The sequence below is a fragment of the Canis aureus genome, chromosome 14, assembly GCF_053574225.1.
Source record: "Canis aureus isolate CA01 chromosome 14, VMU_Caureus_v.1.0, whole genome shotgun sequence".
Classification (NCBI taxonomy): Eukaryota; Metazoa; Chordata; class Mammalia; order Carnivora; family Canidae; genus Canis; species Canis aureus.
In genome coordinates, this window is record NC_135624.1 from 15,605,239 (window position 1) to 15,632,525 (window position 27,287).

Genomic DNA, 27,287 nt, shown 5'->3' on the forward strand with positions numbered 1-27,287 from the left:
ATAATCTACTGAAAAATTGGATAATCTATAAGAAATGGACAAATTCCTAGACACATATGACCTACCAACTAAAACATGAAGAAATAGTAAATCTGAACAGATCAATGACAAGAGATTAAATTATTAAGCAAAAGCCTTCCAATTAAGAAAAGCCCAGGACTAGAAGGCTTCAAGGGTGAATTTTACCAAACATTTAAAAAGGAATTAATGCTAGTCTTTCCCAAACTCTTCTGAAAAACTGAAGAGGAGAGAACATTCGAAATCTCGTTTTATGAGATCAGAATTATCCTGATTCCAAAGCCAGATTAGGACACTAAAAGAAAATAAAATGACAGGACAAAGTCCATGGTAAATATAGATGTAATTTTTTTAACAAAATAGTAGCAAATGCAACTCAACAGCACCTCAAAAGGAATATACACCACCATCAATTGGGAATTATGCCAGAGATGCAAAAATAATCAACACATGCAGATCAATTAATCACATTAATAGAATGAAAGATAAAAATCATGTGATAATCTCAATAGACACAGAAAAAGCATCTGACAAAACACTCTTTCATGATAAAAACTCCCAAGTAAATGGGTATAAAAGGAATGAACCTCAACTTAATGAAGGCCATATATGAAAAGCCCACAGCTAACATCATATTCAATGATGAAAGGTTGAAGGCTTTTCCTCTAAGGGAACAAGACTAAAGTTGCTCAGTCTCATGACTCTCATTCAACACAGTACTGGAAGTTCTATCCAGAGTAATTATGAAAGAAATCCAATCCAAAGTAATTATGAAAGAAATCCAAACCAGAGAGGAAAGTAAAATTGTCTCTGTCGGCAAATGATGCAATCTTATGTCTATAAAATCTTGGAGACTCCACCAAAAGCTACTAGAACTAATTAACAAATTTAATAAAGTTGCAGGATAAAAAAATCAACATTCAGAAATTAGTTGTGTTATTATAAACCAAAAACAGAATATCTGAAAAAGAAAGAAAACAATATCATTTACAATAGCATAACCAGTAACAACAATAAAATTTGGGAACAAATGTAACCACATTTAAGCCATCTATAGACTCAATGCAATTCATGTCAAAATTCCAATGGCATGATTTCACAGAGACAGAAATTCATGGAATCACAAAAGACCCTGAATACCTATAGCAATCCAGAGAAAAGAGAACAAAGCTAGTGGCATCATTCTTTCTTATTTCAAACTATTATGAAGCTACAGTAGTCAGAGTATGGTATCATACTGGCACAAAATTGGTCAGTATTTTTATACCATACTGTATAGTATAGCATTTTTATACCATACTGGAATAAAAATGGACACATACACCAATGTAATAGAATTGAGAGCTCAGAAATAAACCCTCACATTTACAGCCAACTAACATTTAACAAAGGAACCAAGAATACTCAAGGGGTAAACCGTAGTTTTTCCCAATAAATGGTGTTGGGGAAACTGTTTAATCATATGCAGAAAAATGAAATTGCACCCTATCTTACACTACTCACAATAATTAGAATTGGAATAAAACCGAATTTTGTAAAAATCCTGGGAGAAAACATAGAAAAAAATTTCCTTGACATTGGTCTTGGCATTGATTTTTTGGATACGACACCAAAAGTATAAGCAACAACTGCAAAATAAATAAGTAATACTACATCAAATTAAAAATCAATCTTCTGGGGCAACTGAGTGGCACAGTCAGTTAAGTTTCTGACTCTTGGTTTCAGCTCAGATTGTGATCTCAGGGTCATGAGGTTGAGCCCTATGTTGGGCTCTGCACTCAGTGCAGAATCTGCTGGACATTCTCTCTTCCTCTCCCTCTGCCCCTCACTACCCTTGTTCATGCTCTCTCTCTAAAATAAAATAAATAAATCTTTAAAAAGAAAACTTCTACACAGTAAAAGAAACAACAAAATGAAAAGGCAGCCTAAAGAATGGGGGAAATATTTGCGAACAATATATCTAATAAGGAAGGCATTAGTATTCAGAGTATATTAGAAACTCATATAACTCAATAGCAAAACAAACAACAACAAAATAAATTTTTAAAAGCCCACAAAAATAAATCTACTTTGAAAATAGGCATAGAATCCAAATAACTATTTTTCCAAAGAAGAAATACAAATGGCTAAGAGGTACATGAAATAATGTTTAACATCACTAACCACAAGGGAAACACAAATCAAAAGCACAATGAGATGTCACCTTATACCTGTTAGAATGACTGTCATAAAAAAGGTGATAGTTCACAAGTATTGCTGAGGATGTGGTAAAAGGGAATCCCTGCTCACTGTTGATGGGAATATAAATTGGTATAGTCAGAATGAATAAGAATATGGAGGTTCCTCAAGAAATGAATGATATAAATTTCATATGATTCAGGAATTCTATTTTTGGGTATATAACCAAAAGAAATAAAATGAGGATCTCAAAGAGATATCTGCATTCCCATGTTCATTATAGCATTATTCACAATAGCCAAGATATGGAAATAACCTAAGTATCCATATATGGATGAATAGATAAAGAAGTATAGTGTATATAATTTTAAATATTATTCTGTCATGAAAAAGTAGGAAATCCTGCCTTTGTAACATCATGGATGGACCTCAAAGGTATTATGCTAAGTGACATAAGTCAGACAGAGAAAACAAATATGATCTCATTTGTATGTGGAACTTAAAAATGATTCATTCATCTTGCATCTTAGAAACAAAGAGAAGAATGATGGTTGCTAGAGGATAAGAGGTGCAAAAAATGGGGAGATGTGAGTCAAAGGATATAAACTTCTAGTAATAAAATGAATAAATTCTGGGGATCCAGTATACAACATGGTGACAATGGTTTCTAATATTGTGTCATTACTTGCAAGTTGATAAAAGAGTAGATTTTAAGTATTCTCTCTCACATACACAGAAAGAACAAAGAAAAAAAAGAAGGTAATTATGTGAGCTACAGAGGTATTAATTATCCATATTGTGTAACATTTGCAATAGATACATATATCAAATCAATACATTATATAAGTTCAAGAACAACCCAATTTTATGTGTCAATTAAATTTCAATGAACTGAAACAATAAAACTTTTTCATCATATTCATATAAGAGTTTGATTTGTAGTTTTCTATTGTGCATATTATGGGAATCTATGATACACCCCAGGAGACAGAATAATTAAAACAGGTTTGGGATTACCTGGTCCTTAAAGGTTGGCAATATTTCTATGTGAAGCCATTTGGACCTGGTATTTTGTGTATTTGTGTGTGTTGGGGGGGATACTTTAAACAATTATTTTCTATATTACTCTTACGATTATTGCTCTATGTAGACTTTCTATACTGGGATCAATGTTGGTCAATTTCATAATGTATTTTTGTTTATGTCTCATATTTATTGACTATCTGCTTTAAGAATGTTGATGCTATGCTATGTGGTGAATAAATACTCAAAACTGGAGTTTTTGTTAGGATATGCCTCCTTTTGATAACTTTTATATTCTTTGTTTAAAAAAAAAAGTACATGTTGGGGCACCTGGGTAGCTCAGTTGGTCAAACGACCAACTCTTGATTTTGGCTCTGGTCATGATCTTAGGTTGTGAGATCAAGCCCCATGTTGGGCTGCATGCTCAGCATGGAGTCAACTTGAGATTCTCTCCCTCCCCTTCTATCTCCACCTGATTGCATACATTCTCTCTCCCTCTCTGAAATACATAAATAAACCTTAAAAAAAAAAAAAAGTACCTGTTGATGAGGATGTGGAAAAACTGGAACCCTTATACAATGTTGATGGGAATGTAAATTGGTGCAACCAATTACATTTATGGAACCAACTACACTATGGAAAACTCTGGAAGTTTCTCAAAAATATTAAAAGTAGATCTATTATAAGATCTAGCAATCACAACTGAGTATATTTATAAAACATTCAAAATAAGGATCTCAAAGAGACATCTAAGCTCCTGCTTTCATTGCAGCATCACTCACAATAGCCAAGATATGGAAACAATTGAAATGCCCATCAAAAGATAAATGGATAGGGACATCTGGGTGGCTGAGCCATTGAGCGCCTGCCTTCAGCCCAGGGTGTGATCCTGGAGTCCCGGGATTGAGTCCCATATCAGGCTTGTAGCAGGGAGCCTGCTTCTCCCTTTGCCTGTGGCTCTGCCTCTCTCTCTGCCTCTCATGAATAAATAAATAAAAATCTTAAAAAAAAAAAAGATGAATAAAGAAACGATGGCATCTACATACAATGTAATTTCACTCACTTTTTTTTTTTTTTTTTTTTTTACAGATTTTATTTATTTATTCATGAGAGAAACAGAGAGAGAGAGAGAGGCAGAGACACAGGCAGTGGGAGAAGCAGGCTCCATGCAGGGAGCCTGACATGGAACTCGATCCTGGGTCTCCACGATCACGCCCCAGCAGAAGGCAGTGCTAAACCGCTGAGCCACCAGGGCTGCCCCACTCTTAAAAAAAAAAAAAAAAAAAATCCTGCCAAATGTAATAATATGGATAAACCTAGTAAACATTATGCTAAGTGAAATAAGCCAGATAATGAGGGGCATATACTATATGATAGCACTTATATGAAGTATCTAAAATAGTCAAAATTTTAAAAATAATAATATAAATAAAAAAAGTCAAGTATATAGAAATAGAAAGTAGAAGGGTGGTTGCCAGGGCTTAGGGAGATGGGAGGTTTCTGTTCAACAGGTAAAATTTTCAGTTATGCAAGATGAATAAGGTCTAGAGATCTACTGTTCAACATTGTGCCTACAGATAACACTACTGTATTGTGGATTAAAAGTTGGAGGATAGATCTCATTTTATGTATTCTTACAATAAAAGAAAAAAGAAAACACCTGTAAATTCTGATGAAAATAATTAAAGCTTTATATTTTTGCAAATGAACTGAAGCAGCACATCAAAATCTTAAAAAAATAATAATATTCTCCTTCGACCAAGTATACTTAATTTCTATATTCAAAAAAGTAATATTTAAAAATTAATATAAACTTGTTCTTAAATTTCTTGAATAGTACATATTACATTTACCTGTGTATTCAAGGTGAAATCCTGCAGCAGAAACACTGATGTCTGATTGAAAATTTAGATATAGATTATTAGATGTACTATTCAACAGATGGGGTATTGTTGTTCCTGAAATGATAATTGAAAAGGCAGGTCAGTGATCACATAATAAATATTATAGTAAAACTAAGTAAGCTAACTACTAATCAGCCAACAGATTATCACTGAAACTATATATTGGTCAAGTATTTTTTCAGGAATTTTTTGATAAAAATATATTTCCTACATTTCTATTTCATTTTATTGTTTGTGACTATCTCCTAGGAGATAGGCCTTTGGGATCACTCTAGATTGTTCCCTAAAAATAGGCAGAAACAAAGAGTGGGTCAAAGCAGTAAATTTTGCAGATCACCTAAAATATTCATTTTGAATTTCACGTGTTTTTCAATATTCTAAAACATGAGCAAATAAGAAACTTAATTTTAAAGTGTACATGTGATTTTTATAGTATAGTAAAGATTATGTATGAGTTCAGAAGATATGTTTATTACCCTTTGTATTATATATGTTATATATAAACATATATGCATTGCATTTAAGTATGTATTTATGTATGTTCTTCTATACCAGGTAAAGTACCTTGATATATCTTAGACTCTGACAGCAAAGCTGGTAAGTAGTGTTTGAAAAATCCGAATTATAAACTACTATTTGCCTTGTCTCCCAGCCAGTACATTATAATGATGTACTTCTGAAGTTCTAAAGGAAATCAACTTGACTTAATTCAATTCTGGACTAGAAAACATAAAATAGCTGCTTGAACCAATTACTTCCTGACTATTTGACATTGAGTAATAGATCAAGACCCTTAAGATTACAACTCAAGCAGTTTCAAATGATAAGCATAAAAATAAATGTCAAATCTATGTTTTAAGATAACCTTCAACAAGCATATTAGTTGATAGCATTGCAAAATTTTTCTGTAACTAGTTACTTTATACTTTCTTTGTACAACTCTGTGGACCTTTAACCACTCACTGATCTTTCTATAAAAGAAATCAGGACTAATTCATTATAAAACATATAATTGCATTGTTTTTCTTTTTTGCTTGCTTTCAACCTGTTATCCATCCATAGTATCCTCACAGCATCACTGAAGACAGGGGTAAACAGAAAATCAAAGTTCACTCGAACTGCCCTTAGTCTCTTAGAGAATCTTAGTGATGAAGAGCTCTGGCTCAAGAGTCCCACTAGCTAGGCCCCAGTCTCATTCTAACCCTAGCTGTACTACCTCAGGCAAGTTATTCCCTCTAAACTTCAGTCACATACCAGAACTGCTAGAAAGAGCAAACGAGGAAATGTATGACTAGCCTCATATAGACCTAGCACTTGGTAAATCAATAGCTGCTATTTGTCACTTTTATTATTTTCATTGTTGTAGTTATTATTAAGGAAGTATTACATCTGATCTATTCTAAGTACATGTATACCTAAAATGTTACGGAATTTCTTCCAAGAAAGATTTCTACCTTCTTCTATGTCTAAAATACTTTTTATGACAAAACCAAGTCGCTCCTACTCCAGATATTTCTTCTTTCCTTTACTCAATGGTGATGCTGAAAAACTGGTTATCATACTCTATTTTAAAATCTACTAAAAACTTAAAACCATTCACACTGATTTAAGTATATCTGAAATGTAGAAGTTGATGGCGTAGCTATGTTCCTATGTCTGTAGTCAAAAAGTATAATAAAGTAAAAAGTATAGTTAAAATTAATATAAAATTTGATCTCACTTTTCGTATGCTGGAAAAAGCTGTTAGATTATTGCATAAATTACCTTTAAAAACCTTAAGAAATTTAAAAACCTTCTGGTCTTGGTACCTGGATATATATTAATTTTATGTAATTTTATTCATTTCTTGGAAATAATTTTATAGTCTCTTTATTCTCACTCAACAGTACTTTGTAACCTTTACCATTCGTTAGACAGTCTCTAAAATTATTTTAATGTCTGGGTAACACACTTTGAGTAGACATATCATAATTACCAAGTACTGTCTAATTTTTAACTATTTAAGGGAAAAGGGCATACATATTATTCCTGAACCACAGCTTAGCTTAAAGTATTACTATAAAAGCATCAATAAATAATTACACAAATATAGTAAGAATAGAGTAAGGTTTTAAACAGCAATTTCAATGTCATTACCTTTGATGTCTTTCAAACTTCTAACTTTGTAATTTAGTTCCCTGTGTATGGTTTATAAAAATAAATCTAAACTGCCAAGTCAGAGTTCTGGGAGCTCTTTTAAAAAGAATGAGAGATTTTTATATTCCTAATAATTTCTATGTTTTAATTAAGCTCAACTTTCTATTTACCTGAATAACTTCCAAGTCGTGGAGCATTGTTGTCTCCTCCATCATAGAAGTCCAGAGAATCCCAATTATGTTCTGTAGCAAAGCTGACAACTTGCACCTGTGAAATAATAATTACTCATGAGAACACATATTTCTAACAATATAATAATATTATAGTCCTCATCACCACATTAGAAGAGAGAATTCCAAGCTGGGGCCATGCCATTGTGGCCTTTCATAAAAGGATTTTAACAGAACTGATTTTTGCCATTATGGGACTGGCCTTGCTGAGAAACATCCATGGGGTACCTAGCAGTGTTCACTATGGGTATAACGTTGATAATGTCTGTCACCATCTCAGAGTGTTCTCTTTATTAAAGGCTTTGGGTAACGGGTGCCTGGGTGGCTCAGTTGGTTAAGCATCCAACTCTTCATTTTGGCTCAGGTCATGATCTCAGGGTCATGAAATGGAGCCTCGCATGAAGCCCAGTGTCCACTCAGCAGGAAATCTGCTTGTGCCTCTCTGCTCCCAACCCCTGTTTTCTTCTATATATCTAAAATAAAGAAAGAAATAAAATCTAAAAAAAAAAAAAAAAGAAGATAAAGGCTTTGGGTTAATTCATGTATTAGTGCCAGGAATTTCCATGCATGTTCTAAATAATTTGTTAACTTTTATGTTCTGGAGTGTTAGATTCTTGCCATTTTAACTAGGTTTATGCTGAATACATTTTTATTTTCCTTTATTTGCCTAAGCTTTGCTCAATTCCCTTTCATTCAAAAAATATTAACATTATTATTCCCTATGCACATTTTTAATATGTCTCAATATGGATGATCAAAATTATACTTTATAACTGATCTGGAATCATCTTCTAAAGATAATTTTTATGAATGGAGTCATAATAACTAAATTACTATAAAGGTCCCTAAAGTTGATGAGGGAAATGCTGGAGTACAATTCTCTCATGTCTATTAAATTTTATTTAAAGAAAGAGGCATGTGTTACTTTGTTGCACTTCACTTGGCACAGCTTGAGCTTTTGCAAGAACCTACAGGACCCCCACAACTGTGGATGTTATTTTTCTCAATAATATATTTTATTATTTTGGAGGAAGGAAAGGACTAACTTTATTAAAATGAATTTATGTTATTTAGATAAGTTTGTTATAAATGTAAGCACTGCACTCATTAACTAAATAATTATAACAATTACAGTCATTAAAAATTTCTTCTCCACAAAATAGACCATCATCATTCTTCCCTTCAAGTGAACGATGGTGCCACTTTTCCAGGGGTGAGTGCCACATGGCAACAGATACCCTGCCTGTGTGACAGGCATTAGGCCCAATGGCAATGTTCCAGGACAGGAAGAAGAATGGAATTAAAGCTGTATGATTGGAATTTTACCACCAGCTCCTTAAACAATGATCAATTCTGTCTTCATATCTGAGTTTTCCTTTCCTACAATTCAGGGAAAGAAAAGATCACATTCAGCTGAGAAAAAAAAAAAAAAAGAAGAAGAAGAAAGAAAAAGAAAAAAATTGTAAGGATTCATGCAGGAATTGACATTTGAGATAAGCTAAAAGTATTGAGAGTTTTTCCACTGAAAAATTATTGAATTATAAAAATGTAGAGGGGACAAGCTAGGAGGTGGATTTAGTGAACCATCGATAATCCAATTTAGCCACAGTAAAAGATATTTACATAGTAAGAGGAAACATGCATGCAAAGTTAGGAAAAGTTAGAAAGAGTGAGTTTTGTGGATTACAAGAGACTACAGAGTTAGGATGTTTGAATTTACAGGTTCCTGGCTCCCTCCACTCACTGGCATATAATCCTATGAGTTGTTAATCTTTCTATGCCTCCCATTACTCATATGAATCATTGTAATAAAGGTATCTAATTCATAGAATTGTTGTAAAAATTAAATTAATTTTAGTTTAGAGTAGTACCCAGTGTATATAAAGGATGTAATGTGTCTTAGTTGAGACAGATTGGCCAAGAGATTATAAAGATGGAACACCACCACAATAAAATTATGTAATTGAGTAGTCCACTAAAGGTTTTGGAAGGAGTATAATCAGAAATACTTTAAGGACAGAACTGTGTTGGATGAAGAAAATGCAAGTAAAAAAAACAAAAAACAAACAAAAAAAACCCCAACAATTTCAGTGTCCACTGCAGTAGTCTGTGTGAGAAGCAATAAAAGATTGAAGCAGGGTGGTGGCAGGAATAAGTAATAGAAAAAGAGACCATGATGTCTCATGTGTTACTACAGGGGAAGTTACTGGATTTTATGTTATCTGAATAAGGGAAGGAAGTAAGAGGAATGACTCAAGAGTAATTTATCTTTTTTTTCTTGAGTTATGGAGATCAGAGAGGTGATAAGAACATAAATGAAGACATCTGTTGGAAAACCTATTATCTTAATGAGAAGAAGAAATTTTGTTTAATTCTGGATATATACGTATAGCAGACTGAGTACCGGCTTCCAAAAATATCAGATCTTCATCCCTGGAGCCTATACCTATTGCCTTATATGGGGGGAAAAAAGAAGGTATTTCATGTGCAATTAAACTGAGCATCCTGTGATAGGGAGATTATCCTGGATTATTCAAATGGGCCCTAAATACAATCATAAGAAAGATGTCAAAGGAGATTTGACACAGAAGACAAGAAGGCAGTGTGACCACGCGGGCAAAAAATGGAGTTCTAGTCAGACACCAAGGAGTGCTGGCAGCCACCAGAAGTCAGAAGAAGCAAGGAAGGATCCTCCTCTAGTGCCTGGGCAGAAGGGAGAGTAGAGGGTCAACCTGGTCAGCAGCTCAGTTACATCTCAGTAAAACTGCTCTGTGACTTCTGGCCTCCAGGATTGTGAGAGAATAAACTTCTGCTATTTTAAGCTATCAAATGCATGGTGATTTGCAGCAGCCACAGAAAACTAACAGTGTTTGCCACTCAGAGACTGGGCACATTGTGAATGTAGTTTGGTACAATAACCATGGAGGGTGTAGGAGACTCAAGTAAATGACCAAAGATCCACAATGACAAAAAGCCAAATGAGAGTCCAAAATGTAAAAAGAAGCAGCTATTGATTCAGCGTTAGAATTTTGCATTAGATGCGGCTGTCCATCATGGAACAGGATAGCTTTATGAGGTAATGAATCTCTAGTCACTAAAACCAGATATTCCTCATATAGACATTCAAATCTCATTTTAATTTGCTTGTTAGATTACATTCACTCGTGATGATCATTCTACAAATTGACACAATTAAGTAATGAACATTGTTTTCCCATAGTTATTCACATAAAGATTGTTCTTTTGCTTGATAACTGTTACTATGGTCCTGTTAGAATTCTCCATCAATATACTTTGCTAAAATAAGCAAACAAATGAATACACTAGTCCCCACAAACTTCTCATGTAAAATTAATATAATAAATTATTCTATTTGTTGAAGCTATTTCTAACAATTGCTCAGTAATTCTATATTATTTGTAATTTTTTCAGCATTCTAAATATTTTTTTCTTTCCACCACTGGTTATTCCATTTCATCTCATATAGTATTTATTAGATATTTATATAATTCTTTGTTCACACATATATTCATCCTAACTGAATAAAATGAAATAAGCATTACATTAAACCTGATGTATTAGCCAGGTAGCTTTTAGGTAAAGCTGGTGAAATTTCATACTCCCTAATGAAATATAAATCACATATTATGTTTTTGTGTATGTTATATAATATTTTGTGATTTAGTGATATGTTTAAAATTACCATACATATAAGAGGTTAATTAGAAAAAAGAGAAAAAAATAGTGTTTGGCAGTCCTTTAGAATATTTAAAATGAAAAATCCAGTATTTTTCACATTCCATAAGTCTGCATAAATGCCCTGTGAAGCTCCAGTTTTGTTTTCTAAGGTATGATCATTAAATAAAAGGCTTCCTCAGTGAAAGATTTGATAGTGTCATTGTTATTAAGTGTCCAGTTTTGAATAGTGTTTGGCTAGAACAAGTGATATACAATGTACTTTGTCTGCAGATGTCTTCTTAGTTCATCATGCTGCCTTAACTCCTTAAAATAGTCCAAATTCCACTGCTTAGGGAGGTATTCATTGGTTCATTCTAAAAATATTTACTGAGCGTATACTGGCAGCACTGTGTTAGCTGCCAGAGCAGACTTACTTAGTGCCCTCATGAGCCTACAGATAATTAAGTAAGTAGTAACAGTAAAATGTGATGGGTGTTATAATAAGGAAATTACAGGGACCTATGAGAACATACAGCATGGGACTTAACCTTTTCTCGAGTTCACGCAAAGTCTTCCACAGGAACTGTTTTAAGATGAGACAGAAATGATGACTAAGAATAAGCCAAAAAAAGGAGATCAAGGAGAGTGTCGCTTACAAAGGGAACAACATGCACAAAGGCCCAAAGGCAAAAGAGAGTTTTTATATAGAACTAAAATAGTGTAAACAGAAGAGGTAAGAACTGAGGACAAAGCACAAAGGCGAAATCAACCTCTCAAGGAGTTAAGAATATAGGGGACAGCTGAAGAACTGTAAGCAGGAAAGTGATAGTATTAGGCTTTTAATTTTAGGTTACTCTCTTTGCCCTCTGACAAATAGATTAGAGGAGAACAAGAACCTGGGACAGGGAGGATGACCACCCAATCTTAAGTGGCAAAAATTTGGGTGGAGAGAAATAGACATCTTTGCAAGATTTATGAAAGACAGACCTGATATATTTCATTGTTTAGAGTAAGGAAGGGAAAAAAAAAATTCATCAAGATTTCTGTCTTGTGCAACTGAATGGATGAAGGGTTCATTCTGAAACAACACTGGAGAAGATCCGTAATAATGAGAAAAAAAATCATGAAGTCAATTTGGAACAGGCTGAATTGAAATTCCAGCAAGAAGCTTAGCTGAAAATGCCCAGTGGGCAGTTGGATATATGGCATGCAGCTTAAGTGAAAGGTCTGGGTTAGATATTTAGGTTTAAGAACAATAATTTTATTTCGTTCTTCCTTTGAAAAAAAAATGTTTTCTGATGATCTGTTATGATGCAGGTCCTGGGCATCATCAGCATAAATGGTAGCCAAAGACATGGAAGTAGGCAAGATGGCAGAGAGAATGGTATAAGGTAAAATGAACAAAAAACACAGAATCTCTCAATCACTGTATCTGTTGTATTGAATAGGAAGAGGAGACCATGTTCCTAGATGTAGAAGCAAGATGTAAAAAAGAAATAAAACAAAATCTAAGAGAGTATTGGTACCGTGAAAACTAAGGAGGAAAAATACATTTTAAGAATGACAGGAGAATGGGCAGGATTAGCATGTTTTTGTCACCATAAGCAGTATTAGCAACACAATGCAGTTAATGACCTAGAGGTCCTCAGCGATTGCTACGGGTGGCTCATTTAAAGCACTGGATGCAAAAACCATATTGCAGGGCTCAAAAACAAAGAATGAGAATTAAAGGAGAAATGCTAGGCGTTTTGTGTTGTTGTTTTCTGTTTTTTACTATAAACTGAGACAGAAATGGAAAAGCTAATATTCATATAGAGCCTCTAGGATAACCTTCATAAACTCACAACTATATGATACAGCAAATGTTTAATGAAGTTCCTAAAGTTATCATCTGGTTGCAGATTTTCTATGCAAACTGGAACGTGGACAATTCTAAAATCCTTGTCTACCAGTGTTAAGATAGGATTGATTGGTTTTCTCTGAATTTTACAAGTTAGTCATAAAATGATATTCTAGCCAGAATATAAGCATAGAACTATAGTCTTTTCATTTTTAATGTCCTTAAAACATTGTAAACATATATTTCATATTTTCTCATTGGTTTACTGACCTATGTTATTCCTAATACCTGTCAAGTGATTTTTTTTTAATTTTCTGAAAAATTACACAGATAAATTCAAAAAGTTGATTTTTTTTTGAGTAAAAATTATACTTTCTAAATTCAGGGTTTTCTTTCTTTTCTTTTTAGATTTATTTATTTATTTATTTATTTGAGAGAGAGAATGTGTGTGAAAGAGCACAAGCAAGGGAGAATAGAAGGAGAGGGAGAAGTGGGCTCCTCATGCAGGGGAGCCCAATGTGGGGCTTGATCCCAGGAACTGGATCATGATCACAGCTGAAGGCAGACACTACCTGGCTGAGCCACCCAGGCCCCCCTCTAATTTCAGTTTTAATGAGTGGTTTCTTGGCTACTTTTTCCAGAGCTGATAGATATATCTCAATTCCAAAGGAAAACCTTATGACTCAATTGAAGAAGTAACAAATGATTTTTATGAAATATAAATTATATAATATTTTGTGAAGAATAATTACCTTCCAGGGAGTATATTCTGACTCAGTAGTAAAATGCCATTAATTTATCCAGAAAAAAAAAAAAAAAATCTCCTTGTAAAACGGAGTAACTCATCAAATTTCTCCTCCCCCAAAGTGGTCACAGCTGCAATAATATGTCTGTAGACTAGCATCCCTGTTGCTTGCTATGAGATAACTGGTTTTGTTAATTAAATGAGGACAGTGGACATCAGAGGAAGCTGAGCCCTTGCTTAATCCAAGTACTTAATGTTAATTTGTTTGAGCCAAATCATAATAAATCTTTTGCTACTGGCCAGTATATGGCTGAGGAATGGATATTCTTGCAATTTTGGTCAATAGTATGAGAGGGAAAATCTAGGGGAAGGATTTCTCAAGTTTTTTTAACCATTGTAAAGGTCCATAAGATAGAAACATTCCATCTTGGCTTTTGACCATTGCTTCGTAAAGCTATTATGACTAGAGCTCTTGTAGCCATGAGAAAAGAAGCTCAAGGACTAAGTCAATGTGCTAAAATGGCAGAGCAGAGAAATAGAGAATAACCTGGATCTGGAATCACACAACTAAATCTCTGAAATAAACAACCCTTACCCATGTAGTGCAGAGCACCACACGTTTCTCATTGCTTACGCTTTCTTGAATTGGTTGTCCGCTTTTTGCAGATAGAAAAATTAGTAAGGATCTTTCTATTGCATTCAATCATGTCAGGGAAGTGTACTGGCTAAACCTTTAGAAGTAACCTGCATCCAGTCATCTCTGAAAGGATTAACTTCAAACATACAATGAAAAGGAGAGAAATTTAAATTCCCTTACTTGAATGCCAGCTCCCTCTGGCACTGTGATCTTCCATACACAATTCAGATTGTTGTCATAAGGCTCAGGGTATCCAGGAGACAAAATAGTCCCTTTGCGCTTAGTTAAAATTCCACCACAGGGCACTAAAAGTAAAACAATTCAAGAGAGGAAGTCAATTCTAATGCAAAGGATTAAAATAAGAGAAAAGGTCAGAGATAACATCTTAGACAGATACTAGAATTGCAAACACCACCAAATCTTACGATTTTTTAAAACTCCTAAGAACAATGAAAATTACATCTTCCTTCCTAAAAACTTTTAAAAATAATTAGACAACACGAATGGATAACCTTACGATGGCATATCTAAAATCATACTACAATTAACTCAATGACAGCCTATCATCTCTAGTATATTACTTAAAAAAGTGCATTGGCAATTTTGCATTAAAATCGCTCTTATCTAGAAATAGAAAATTTTGAAGAATCATCTTACTTTTTTCTTTATGCATCCTTTATGCATCTTTTCAGGAGTTACAAAGATGATAATAACACTTATACTGAGCCTATTATTTGCCTGGAACTCTTCTAAGTGATTTACAGATTTCTAATTCATTAAAGCCTCTCAATAATCCAATGAGATAAAAATAAATATTCTCATTTTTATAGGAAAGAGAGTCACTGAGCAATTAACTAACTTGCCCAAGATCACAGAGCTAGTAAGAGATGAAAATGAAATTTAAATACTGATAGTTTGGCTCCAGAGTCCATGTCCTCCCGGGGAAGAAAAAGACTTGATATGGTGCTGGTCTGGTCATTGCAAGTTACAGTATGACAACAAACAGTAAGTGTGTGTAAACCTGCTCTGAAGTCAATGAAGGCCTCTATCACTTTTTAAAGGTACTAATTTTAAAGTAAAATTCTCATACCACTGGTACCTTCAGCTTGGTTCTGGGCATGACCTAACTTTAAATTTTAAATACTGTGTAATATTGGATATATTGGATATTCTTGTTCAGTCTACTCAACTAATATACTCTCTTAGTGCGAAACTCAGATACCTCATATGTGAAATGATGATGTAGTTGTTTAAAAAGGGCTTTTGTGAAAAATGTGTAGATAGGATAACGTACATAAAGAAGCTAGCAACTACTTGGCACACAGTGAGAGGTCAATGAATTGTATTTCATTTTGCTATTTCCTTTTATGACTATTATTATTGTAGATACCACTGGCACTCTGATCCTTGGGCATTTGTTGTAGTCTGGTTATAATAGTGAGATAGCAGGATATATCTTTATAATAATCATTTTTTAAAAGTTAATAATATAGTTTTCTCCTACCTCCACAGCCTAATGCAAAAACCTAGGGCAATTGCTCAAAAGAGTGCTACAAACTTTTTTACCAGTGTGAAAATGTATCTTTAAAGAAAATCGTTTTGTTGTAATTTCCTATAAATTTGTGTTATTGGGTTAAATATCAATCCATGCTAACTTGGTTGGAAAAAATTTAGCTCCTTTAAAAAGAAAACCAACAGTTTTGGATGACTTGAGAATTAACATGCCAAGCATGGAAGAAGAATTCTATAATGGAGATTCACCCAGAAAACAGATGAAAAATAAGTGATTGATGAAATGTTAATTTTGAGTTGAAAGAAAATACAGATGTTCTTCCACTCCATTGTCACTATCCTACCTCAGCCTCATTTTTTTTTCCCTAGGTTACTTCATTAATCATATCAGTGGACTTCATTATGGTGGGTGTGTTATCCATGTAATATGTCTCCTTATTATTTTTAAAAAGACCTTTTAAAATTAAAATTTGATCATGTTATTTCAATGCTGAAAATCCTTCAAAAATTGCCTCACTTCTACAGATAAGTACAGTTGACTTTATCGGTTTCTAACTACACTTCCAGGCTTATATGTACCCATGATTTCCCAATACATCATCATCACAATCCCTTATCCCTGTTCAGTCTACTCAGCTAATATACTCTCTTAGTGCTGTGACTTGTCATGTCCTTCTCCCACATAGCCAACACTGCCATCCATGGTCATTCAATGTTGATATTACTTCTTTGGTTTTTTGCTGACTCCCTTATCTGTTAGATGTCCCATAGTTTTCCACAGCACCAAGTTCTTTCTTATACAGCTCCATCATAGTATAGCTCATATTATATTTTCACATTCTTTCTATATCTTATTCTCTTCTAAGACACTGAAGACTGAGGAGATGAAGCAATCTACTTTTTGTCTGGAACTCTGCTCACTGTGGTGCTAAGATTCTAACTTACCTTTTTTTTTTATTTCCTAAGGTTTCCTTCCCTGCTGCTACAGTGGCAAACCTCCTCTTCCTCCATTCATTTCATCAGGCTTTTGTCTCCACTCCTTCAAAGTGACTATGCCAAAGTCACCAGAATATTCTTGTTGCAATGTGATATTCAATTCTTAATTTGCATTTTACTCAATCTATGAGTAATTATTTCTTCCTATTGATCACTTCATCTAACTTGAGTCTTTCTTTGCCTGGCCATTGGGGTATCACACTATCCTGCTTTTTTCTATACCACTGGCTATACTCAACAATCAATCTTTTCAATCTTTTCTTTTCTTTTTTTTTTTTTCAATCTTTTCTTTCTTTCTTTCTTTCTTTCTTTCTTTCTTTCTTTCTTTCCTTTCTTTCTTTTCTCTTTCTTTCTTTCTTTCTTTCTTTCTTTCTTTCTTTCTTTCTTTCTTTCTTTTTCTTTCTTTCTTCTTTCTCTTTCTTTCCTCACCCTCCTCCTCTGATCCTTTAAATGTTGTAACACCCTCTGACCTAAGCCACCTTTTCTTGTCTTTCCAAATATCACCCCTCAATAATGACATCTATTTCCATGTCATCTATATGACTACTAAATGTTTATCTCAAATTCTGACTTTTGCTCAGAATGCTGAAATAATCTGCCTAATTAGTATGTCTAAAACAATACTTTTGAAATTTTCCTCTAGCTATACCATTCTTCATCTCAGGAAATGTCACCACATTCACCTAGCTCTAGGCCAAAAATCAGGACTCATTCATCTTAATTTCTCTTTCTTATATTCAAATTCACATTTATTTATTTATTTGAAGATTTTATTTATTTACTCATTAGAGACACAGAGAGAGACAGAGGCAGAGACAGAGGCAGAGGGAAAAGCAGGCTCCCTATGGGGAGCCCGATGCGGGACTCAATCCCAGGACCCCGGGATTATGCCCTGAACCCAAGGCAGACACTCAACCACTGAGTCATCCAGGCGTCCCTCAAATTCACATTTACATCTATATTCAACCTATCAGTAAACTTTCTCAGTAATATTTAAAAAATATATTCCAAAGTTTATCAGTTCTCATCAGTTCTATCAAAATTACTATTACCGTTCCTCTTCACTACTGCAATCCCCTTGTATTCTGTCTTTTTGATTCTATTCCACTCTTCTTTACCCCGGCCACAGTGATTTTTTAGAACTAAAACCACATCATTCTCTAGCTCAATAAATTCCCTCATTCTTTAGAGAAAAGTCAAACTCCCCACAGCCTTTGAGGCTCCATAAATTCCCTCATTCCTTAGAGAAAAGTCAAACTCCCCACAGCCTTTGAGGCTCCATATGACTTGGCCTCTGCTCTGCCTCCCAAACTCTTCTATCATGTTTGCCATCATTCACTCTGTTCCAGACACCTGAGATTCTTGCTGTGGCTTGAATGTGTCAAGATCTGTCTCTGCCTCACAGTCTATATGCTTATTTACTTCCAACACATTTATAACGCACCTCCGTTTGTCTTATTTGGATATAAGACAGCAGCATGCCCTGGATGTCTTCTTCTGACCTCCAGTCCCTTCTTTACTTTTCCCCACAGTACTTAATCACTATCTGAAGTAAGAGAACACATTATTGATGTGTTGCTCAATCTCCCTCTACTCATATAGAGTATGTAAACTCAATAAGGGCAGGGATCTTATCTTCTTATTCAAAGCTGGAATAGAGACTGACACTTAGTAAGCACTCACTAAATGTTGAATAAACTGTTGATAGCCTGCTTATATATCTGTGGTATACAGGTATATTGTGGTTACAAGTCCCTCTTTATCATTCCTGCATTTTTCCTTTCTCTTAGCATTTTCCTAAAGAAACCATATATAACAATATAAATTTTCATATTATAGTATAAAAATATACTTTAAAAGTATCCCCAGATATGCATTACTATATAAATGATATTTTATAAAGTTTCAATTCCCATGTTTATTACTTGATCTAACATTTGTTTCTTATTTTAAAAGATATATTTCCCTACTGATTAATACTACACTATGTAATGGATTAAGAGAACAGGCTTTAGACAGACAACCTGGGTTCAAATTCTAATTCTGTTTTTATCTCTAAACCACAGAGGTTTTACCTCCTGGTGTTAGTATCAACATTAAAAAAGAAAATGCTTAATACTGGTTCTTACAAATGTTAATTGCTCTTTATCATTATTTTGAATAACCTCTTCATGGATGAATGGTTGGATGAATAAATGAATCAATGAATGAGGTTTCAGCTCTTGTATTTATTTCTTCATCAATTTCTCTCCTGCTCTAAGAAACGGTGATATAAACAGGTTGCCATGGAGCTAATCCAAGTAAAAGTAGTTCTTTCTGGGTCTCTAAAGGTCTTGCCTGTTGGGAGGAGGGGGGAGAACCAGATAAAGGTGATGGGATAAGCAGCTAATTAAAGACTTTTTGCCTAAGGGCAGTAAATGGCAGGTTCAGGAGCTTTTCAAAAGAGACCTCCCACTAACAAAAGTACTTATGCCTAAGGCCATATATTGTCGGAGCTATTAGTGGCTGCAGGGGGTTATTTGAATCACATAGTCTCAGAGGGAGGAGAGGTTGGAGTTTTATAAGACTGGAAATTTTAAGAACTATGAAGTGTAACAAGGTCAAATTTGGAAGATAAAAACTCAGTCTTCAGCATATTTTTCAGTTTTGTATTTATTTCAAACCCAATGCTCTTATCAAACTATCACTGTACTATAATTTACCTAAGAATGGCTTGATAAAACAGATTTGTGCAAGATTACTAAATATTATTTACATACTGGTCATTTAAAGCTGTGGATCCCCTACCTTAGTATTTAACCATTTTAACTATACATACAACTCACATATCATGACAAAGGGGGCTGCTTTCCACCCAACAGTTTATTTTCAGTCTGTCAGGTTCTGCAAAATTATGGAACATTTTATTGTGTACTACTAGAACACAAAAAATGAAAAGTGTTGGTAACAGTAGTAAGAACCATAAAACTAAAATAATATAGTGGATGTGGAAATCATTAGGAATGTGGAAAGCTGCCTTCTTTGGTTTCAAATGATGCTAACTTGGCTTAAACTTTTAATTGAGCATTCACTGAGCAGTAAAGGTAGAGAAAATACAATCATAAAATCCAGGAAATAGATTGTCAAAGATTATATCTAAACTGTAAAGTATAAATAGAGAATCTATTCTCTCTCAGAATAAAACTACCCACATTATATGTAAACTGTGCTTTACCTATGTCTCTTTCCTACAGAAATAGTCTCAGAAGAGTTCCAAACTTCTGGCTTTCAAGGGTCTAAGCAAGCAAAGTGAGCAACAACATCACCACCTAGTGAAAGCCTGAGATTGAAAATGCACGGGCTCTGGATTTGGGAATTGCCCAGTTTTTTGACCTCTACAAGAACTCAAGAAATAATCACAGCTAATTGTTAAAATCCATTCATTGAGCAAACCTTTACTGAATACCTATTATACACCAGGTCTTCTTTTGGTAGAATATAAAAACAATATAGTGTCTTGGCAAAGGAGGATGAGAACGATTAAGAAACTAAAAACAAAACAAAACCCCAAACTATATGTAATATAGTGGCTGGTTGTCATTAAATAAAAGCAGGATAAAGGTATAAAACAAATGATGGGTGGCAGAAAATTATTTTACATAGGATGTTCAAGGAATATTATTATCAGGTTGAATAAAGTGGTATAGTAAGCCTAAAAGATCTTTGGGAATGTTTGTTTCAAGCAGAAAAAATAGAAAGTTCAAGGGTCTTGAAGCAGTTAATATTTTATCTATGAACAAATGTTGAAAATGAACTAAAAATTAAAGATAATGCTTTGGGGCACCCGGGAGGCTTAGTATGTTAAGTGTCTAACTCTTCATTTTGGCTCAGGTCATGATCTCAGGGTCCTGAGATCAAGCCCTGTGTAGAGCTCTGTGCTCAGCCAGAATCTTCATGTCCCTCTCCCTCTGCTCCTTCTTCATCCTCACCACACCCCACTATCTCTCAAATAAATAAATAACATTTTAAAAAATTAAATTAAATTAAAGATAATGCTTTGATATTAAGATAACTATATATATCAAACCTTTTCTTTTTCCTTTTTTGAATATTTAAGACACAATTATTTTTATGAAATATTTAATAATAGAAATAAAAAAATTAAAAATAGAAATACAAATATATTTTTATTTATGTAGAGATTAGCAGTTGGACCAAACAGTAGAACCTAAACTGAGTCATCATCTGAGTGTCATTTAGAATCATCACCTTTCTGTTTTTGGTCTCACATAGATAATATAGATACTATAGGTTCTTCTGTAGTACACTCAATTTTCTGGATAACACCTATTCTACAGGGTGTACATTATTTCTGAAATGGTATAAAAGAAATATGTCCATTTCATGTGAACTTGGGAGAAATCAAATTGTCTTACTCAATTTTCCATATCTAGGTATACATTTTCAAACCAGTGCAAAAACAGACAATAGTCTGTTCTATGTTCAACTTACCTAGATACAGTAACAGAGAGACTGTAATGGTTCCTGACCCCTTCATCTTTTGCCTTAAAGCAGAAAGGAGGCTGAATCCAGCTGAGTTAAGGAGAGTACACTAACATTTATTCTTGAAGTTGAATGTCAGCCATGAACTAGGGTCTGATTTGAAAGGCTTGAATTGGCTTTAGTGCCTCATAGGAACTCTTGTCCTTGCTGAAATGACCATAGTTGAATAGCATCACTGTCCTCTATTTACATGGATTTTTATTTCTGATGGCAAAAACACTGGGTTTAACCAAGTGCTTGATACATGTGACATATATGAAAAAACTTTGTAATACTCCTGAAACTAATATTATACTATATGTTAACTAACTGGAATTTAAATTAAAAAATGAAACAAAAAATAAGCTAACAACTTCTTTAATTAAGATACAAAAAAAATTTGTAATAATATAGAGAGTAGGGATTTTCTTCTGCTTTAAATAAAAATTATTTATGTTTAGGAATTAGGATTCTTATTCTTCCTATCCTACAATATACTCTTCTCCTTCTTTCATTTCCCTTTCTTATTCCTAAAATGTTCTTTCATTTTTCTTGTTTTAGTCCTTTTTTAATGTCTTTTTATCTCTTTGTTCTAACCCTATCTCATTTTCATACTTTCATGGACAAAAAAAAATTTCTTTGGATAATGAAGTTTTTTAGTTTCAAGAGAAGAAAAAAAGTCTTAATGCAAATCTTTGTTAAATATATATGCTCTCAAAGACAATTGCAGCTGTTATAATTACTGTTTTTTAAATTTATTTATTGTATTTTTTTGAGAGAGAGAGAGCACACAACAGAGGGAGAGAGGAAATCTTAAGCAGGCTGCACAGCCAGCATGGAACCTGACGTTGGGTCTCACGACCTGAGCCAAAAATCAAATCAGATGCTTAACCAACTGAGCCACCCAGGTGCCCCATCGCTGTTTAAATTTTAACTTTATTTTAATTTTATACTTTTGCAAACAATGAGAACAAACCAAATCATGAACATATGCCTATTGTTTTAAGACAGCTCCTTTCAACTTTTTGTCCTTACATGTATCAACTAATGAAAAGGAATTTCAGTCCTCCAAAATAGCATATTTTAATAAATAATTACTATTATTCTCAAGAAAATGATTCTCAAGAAAACATTATAGGGATCCCTGGGTGGCGCAGTGGTTTGGCGCCTGCCTTTGGCCCAGGGCACGATCCTGGAGACCCGGGATCGAATCCCACATCTGGCTCCAGATGCATGGAGCCTGCTTCTCCCTCTGCCTGTCTCTCTCTCTCTCCCTCTCTCCCTCTCTCTGTGACTATCATAAATAAATAAATTAAAAAAAAATAGAAAACATTTTATTTCTTCCACTGTCTTTCTTAAAAGTTTTAAGTGCAAAAAAGTATTATATTCAAAGGGCTATACATTATAATAATTCTAAATTATTAGAATTGGAAAACATGATAGGAGTCCATATTTTTAGCCTTTTTAAAATGCAAAAAATCTTCTGTGGAAGATAATTTTCACGTTTATTAACTTAAAGTATTACTAAAACAACATATCAACAACTGAGAATCAATAATATCAAGCTTTCTGTCGGCACTGCATAATTCTATATTCTAGATCTAATACTTTTAGAATTAAAGTCTTCTCTCATGATTCTTTGATGGAAGATTTGGCAACAACAAAAACAATTTAATTATTGACTACCTACAGGGCTCCAAGAACTATGCCAAATAATGTAATAGTCACAATAAACCAATGGGGGAAATTCTTTTATTTTCCTGCTTTAACAATATGGCAATTAAGAATCAGAAATTGTGTAAATTTTCCAGGATCATGTAGTAACTCACTACATCCCAGTTTAAGGTCAAAGTACAAGACTATTGCACAAGACTTAACCTTTATGTTGAGAACCTATGATTCCCAGCTATGGGGATTTTACTCCGTTTTATATGATTCCTTACAACTTTCCTCCTTTATTTAGTATATTAACATGATAAATATACAAATAGAACTTTTAAGGGGTAATTTATAGATTTATACTAAATTTCTTTGCATATATAGGTTCTCTTAGCATGCAAACTAGAGCAATAAATGAATTTTTTCAATGATATTTAAAGATTAATGAGCTAGTTTATGAGCTTTCAGATGTCACTATATTCTATTTTTATAATAAATTATTATCTTCAAGGAATTTTCATCATGTATATGAAACTAAATTAAGATAGCTACTTACCTAGTTACCTTCTGTCATATGGTACTGATATTTTCTCTCAATATCTACATAAATAAACTAAAAGTGACATAAATTATGTAAATAATTACCAGGAAAAGTGAGACAGAAATAACGACTGATTCCTGATATTTAGAGAGAAATATTAAAAAAATCCATTGTGAGGCTGAAGAGATTTATTATCATGTGTCTGTCTTCAATTATTAAGCTGATTTAAAGCAATGTAATTTCCAATTTATGCATATTGCATGACTAATTTTGGCACAGACATATAAGAACATTTCTCTCAGCTCATGGTCCTTTAGCTTAGGATAATTTATTTATTATTGTTTTATAAGAGTATGAAGTCAACATATATTGTGCTCAAAAGAAGAAACATTATCTGCTTTGTCTTTATGAGAGTATGAAAGCACAGAAAGGGGAATATCTGTTAGTTCCATTAACCCTAGTTCTACACTAGGTAAAAAAAATACAAGGAACATTAACTCCAAATGATTTGTTTTCCTATACTTGTTAACTGTCAAAAATGTATTTCAGTAGGGTATATCTGTTTTGGGGCTGGTGATATCAAGTTCCTAGAAGGACCAAGTGACCATCCATCCTCTCTTTATGTTTATAATAGCCTTAGTTTATACCATCTTCACAGCAAAATTATCAATAATGTCCTTATTTGGGTGGTAAAATGTATTAAACTTAGAGCAGATATATCCTATATAAATTACATGTTCTATAAATGCATATTAAACAGACTTTATCTTTACTCCTTCCTCAGTAGTAATTAATATATTGATTCACAATTTTAAAATACAATTTATTTTAATGAACTATGAACTAACAGTATGCTAAATCTGTGTTAAAATATGGTAAAATATGTTTTTAAAAGTTAAAAATAAAACATACTGATACACATAATTTCTTTTCAGATATGACAAGATGTGTTATTTAAAATACATTTTAAGAAATAAAATATATTTTATATATTTATAAGTGTATATATTTCATGTATGTATATACACAATCATGTCCCATTCTATGAAAAATTGGAATTAAGATTATTAAAATAAAAACAAAATTTGCTTATCTCTTTTCAAAAAAATTCTTATTTTCTAAATCACCTACCAAAAAAATTTTTAATGAATTCAACTCATAAGAGCTATTTCTTAACCTGAGATTAAGTTTTAGCATTCTTCTTTTAATATAATACTATATAATCAGGGGCATCCGGGTGGCTCAGTTGGTTAAGCATCAGACCCTTAATTTTGGCTCCAGTCATAATCTCGGTATCCTGAGATGGAACTCTGCCTTAGGCTCCCTGCTCAGTGGAAGTCTGCTTGAGATTCCCTCCATCTCCCTCTGCCTTCCACCCACCCACCCCACACATACTCTCTCTCAAATGAATACATAAATCTTTTTTAAAATAATATAATACCACGTAATCAAAGAAAATAATTTCCAGGTATGCCCTTGGGATAGAGAAGAGATAAACTTCCTAACCTACCTTTTCCAAATCTATGGAATTCTACAAGAAACAAAAGTCATTGTAATGATCCTGAAATATATAAAATTCAAATTTTTTATGGCTTAGTAAATGTTTTAATCTGTTTCATATAATTTACCAGGGTTAAGAGCCCATAACTTAAGAAAGTGTATATTCTATTTACCACTTTAAATGGGATACAGTCTTGAAAAAATAAATTTTTAAACAATTAGATTTCTGGCTAACACTTTATACTCTACTCATTCAAAGTGTTACTACTTAGACTTGTGAGAGACTGAAAAATATCCCTTATTTTGTATTTTTTACACGTATCTATAACTAATAGAAAAAAGAAAAAAAACAGATTAGATTTATTAGATTTATTTTCTAATGCATATTTTGTAATTCTTTTGATGCCAAAGTAGAATATGTTCAAAAAATCCCTTCTGAGATCTTTAAACAATACATAAACTCTTTACATATTGGCATAGGAATCTCTGCATAAAATTATAGAGATATTTATATCAATAATCCCATACTAATAGCATTCAATTTTTGTTTTATTGTCAACATGTACCTATACCTTCATACATCTAAATCAATAAATGAAGAAACTATCCAGCTAAGTCAACACAAAATATTTTTCATTGATCACATTACATCTGAGCTGCATAGAATATCCACATTTGCTTGCATATTTAGGTACATCTTAATTAAAGACATAATTTAAAAATTAATGCGTAACTATTAGATTTAAAATAAAATTATTGATAAATGCAAGATAACTAATTTTTATATAAATATACACAATCACAAAGCATTTAAATTTATATACTCACCAATACAGGTAGGTAAGGAATCATTCCATTGGGCCAAAGAATTGGGCACTGTATCACACCTAATTGCTATGGATCCATGGAGGATATATCCTGGATTACATTCAAAAAGAACCAATGAACCAACCGCAAATTCATTGCCAATCCTTCTTCCAAATCTTGGTTCAGGCACAGAACTGCATTGTGTGGAACTTGTTCTAGGAACAGCTGTATACAAATAATTGTTGATTTTAATTTCATATTTGGTGGAGAAATACAAATTTCAAAATGTAACTATTTAAGCAAATTTCAAAGAAGTCTTCTCTTTTATCTGCACTCAAATTAACATCTTGAATAAATTTCTAAAAGTTTATATTTATTCAGAATTGAATACAATTTAAAATGAATACTGCTATTGTCATCAAGATTTCTTATTAAAAAAACACTTTACTTTTGATCCTTTAAACAACATTAACATCATCATAAGTTTTTTTTTCCTTATTTTTTTGTTTTACCAAACTTATAACAAAGTAGTTTGAATTAGGTATTTCAATTTATAGGATGATAATTGAAAGATATATTTTTTTCTTTTTAAACTGGGATACCAAGTTGAAACATTGTCAGGTTACATAAGGTTATGCCACCTTTTATTTTTCAGTAGTTTCATAGATTTAAAAAAAAACGCTTTACTGATTTCACAGCGTGTTCACAAACTTAGTTGTTCAAAATGTATTTGTTATTGATGAAGGCAATGTTCAAGACTAAGTAGAATAGAAGTCAGACAGATTAACAACAATAGAAGTTTTTAATAATCATAATATCAAATTTGAAATTGTTTTTAGACTTTATAGGTATGTCATTTGATTGTGACTTTTTGTTTGTTTGTTTAGTAAAATAGAATGATAACAGGATGTTTTTTCTTTTTAAAACACATAGAGATGGAATTAAAGAGTTTGACAACAGCCCAAAAAATGACATGATGAATTCCAAATAGATTCATTCCTCTTATGTGACTTGTAATAGTGCCTTTTTAAATTCATAATATCATATACTGATTAATGAAGGAATACTATTAAAAATGAAATAGTAAAATATTATAGCCAACATTATAAATGGGATAAAAAGAGTTAACAAAAGTATCAAATCACATATGTTTATAAATGTCTTAAGAACAAAGTTCCAGATACATTTGAGAATAACTACCACATGATCATACACAATTAAAACAAAATGTTTCAAATTATAGCCCTTAATATTTTAATGATAATGTGGAAGCTTGTCTATAAAAGGTGAGAAGAATCTGTGTAAACAAACTTTCAATTGTGCACAAAATCTAATAGCCATGAAGAAAGTTTGAAATCTCCT

General features: G+C 32.9%; 1 protein-coding gene across 1 annotated transcript in view; it reads right to left on the minus strand.

The window, feature by feature from the left end:
- CSMD3 (CUB and Sushi multiple domains 3) overlaps positions 1-27,287 on the minus strand; it is a 1,166,404-nt gene that overhangs the window by 138,126 nt on the left and 1,000,991 nt on the right. Inside the window, exons 35-38 of the mRNA XM_077847015.1 lie at positions 25,947-26,150; positions 14,570-14,694; positions 7,430-7,526; positions 5,073-5,177 (exon numbers count right to left, since the gene is read on the minus strand). Of these exons, the coding sequence (XP_077703141.1) occupies positions 5,073-5,177; positions 7,430-7,526; positions 14,570-14,694; positions 25,947-26,150 (531 nt within the window). The remainder of the gene's footprint in view (positions 1-5,072; positions 5,178-7,429; positions 7,527-14,569; positions 14,695-25,946; positions 26,151-27,287) is intronic.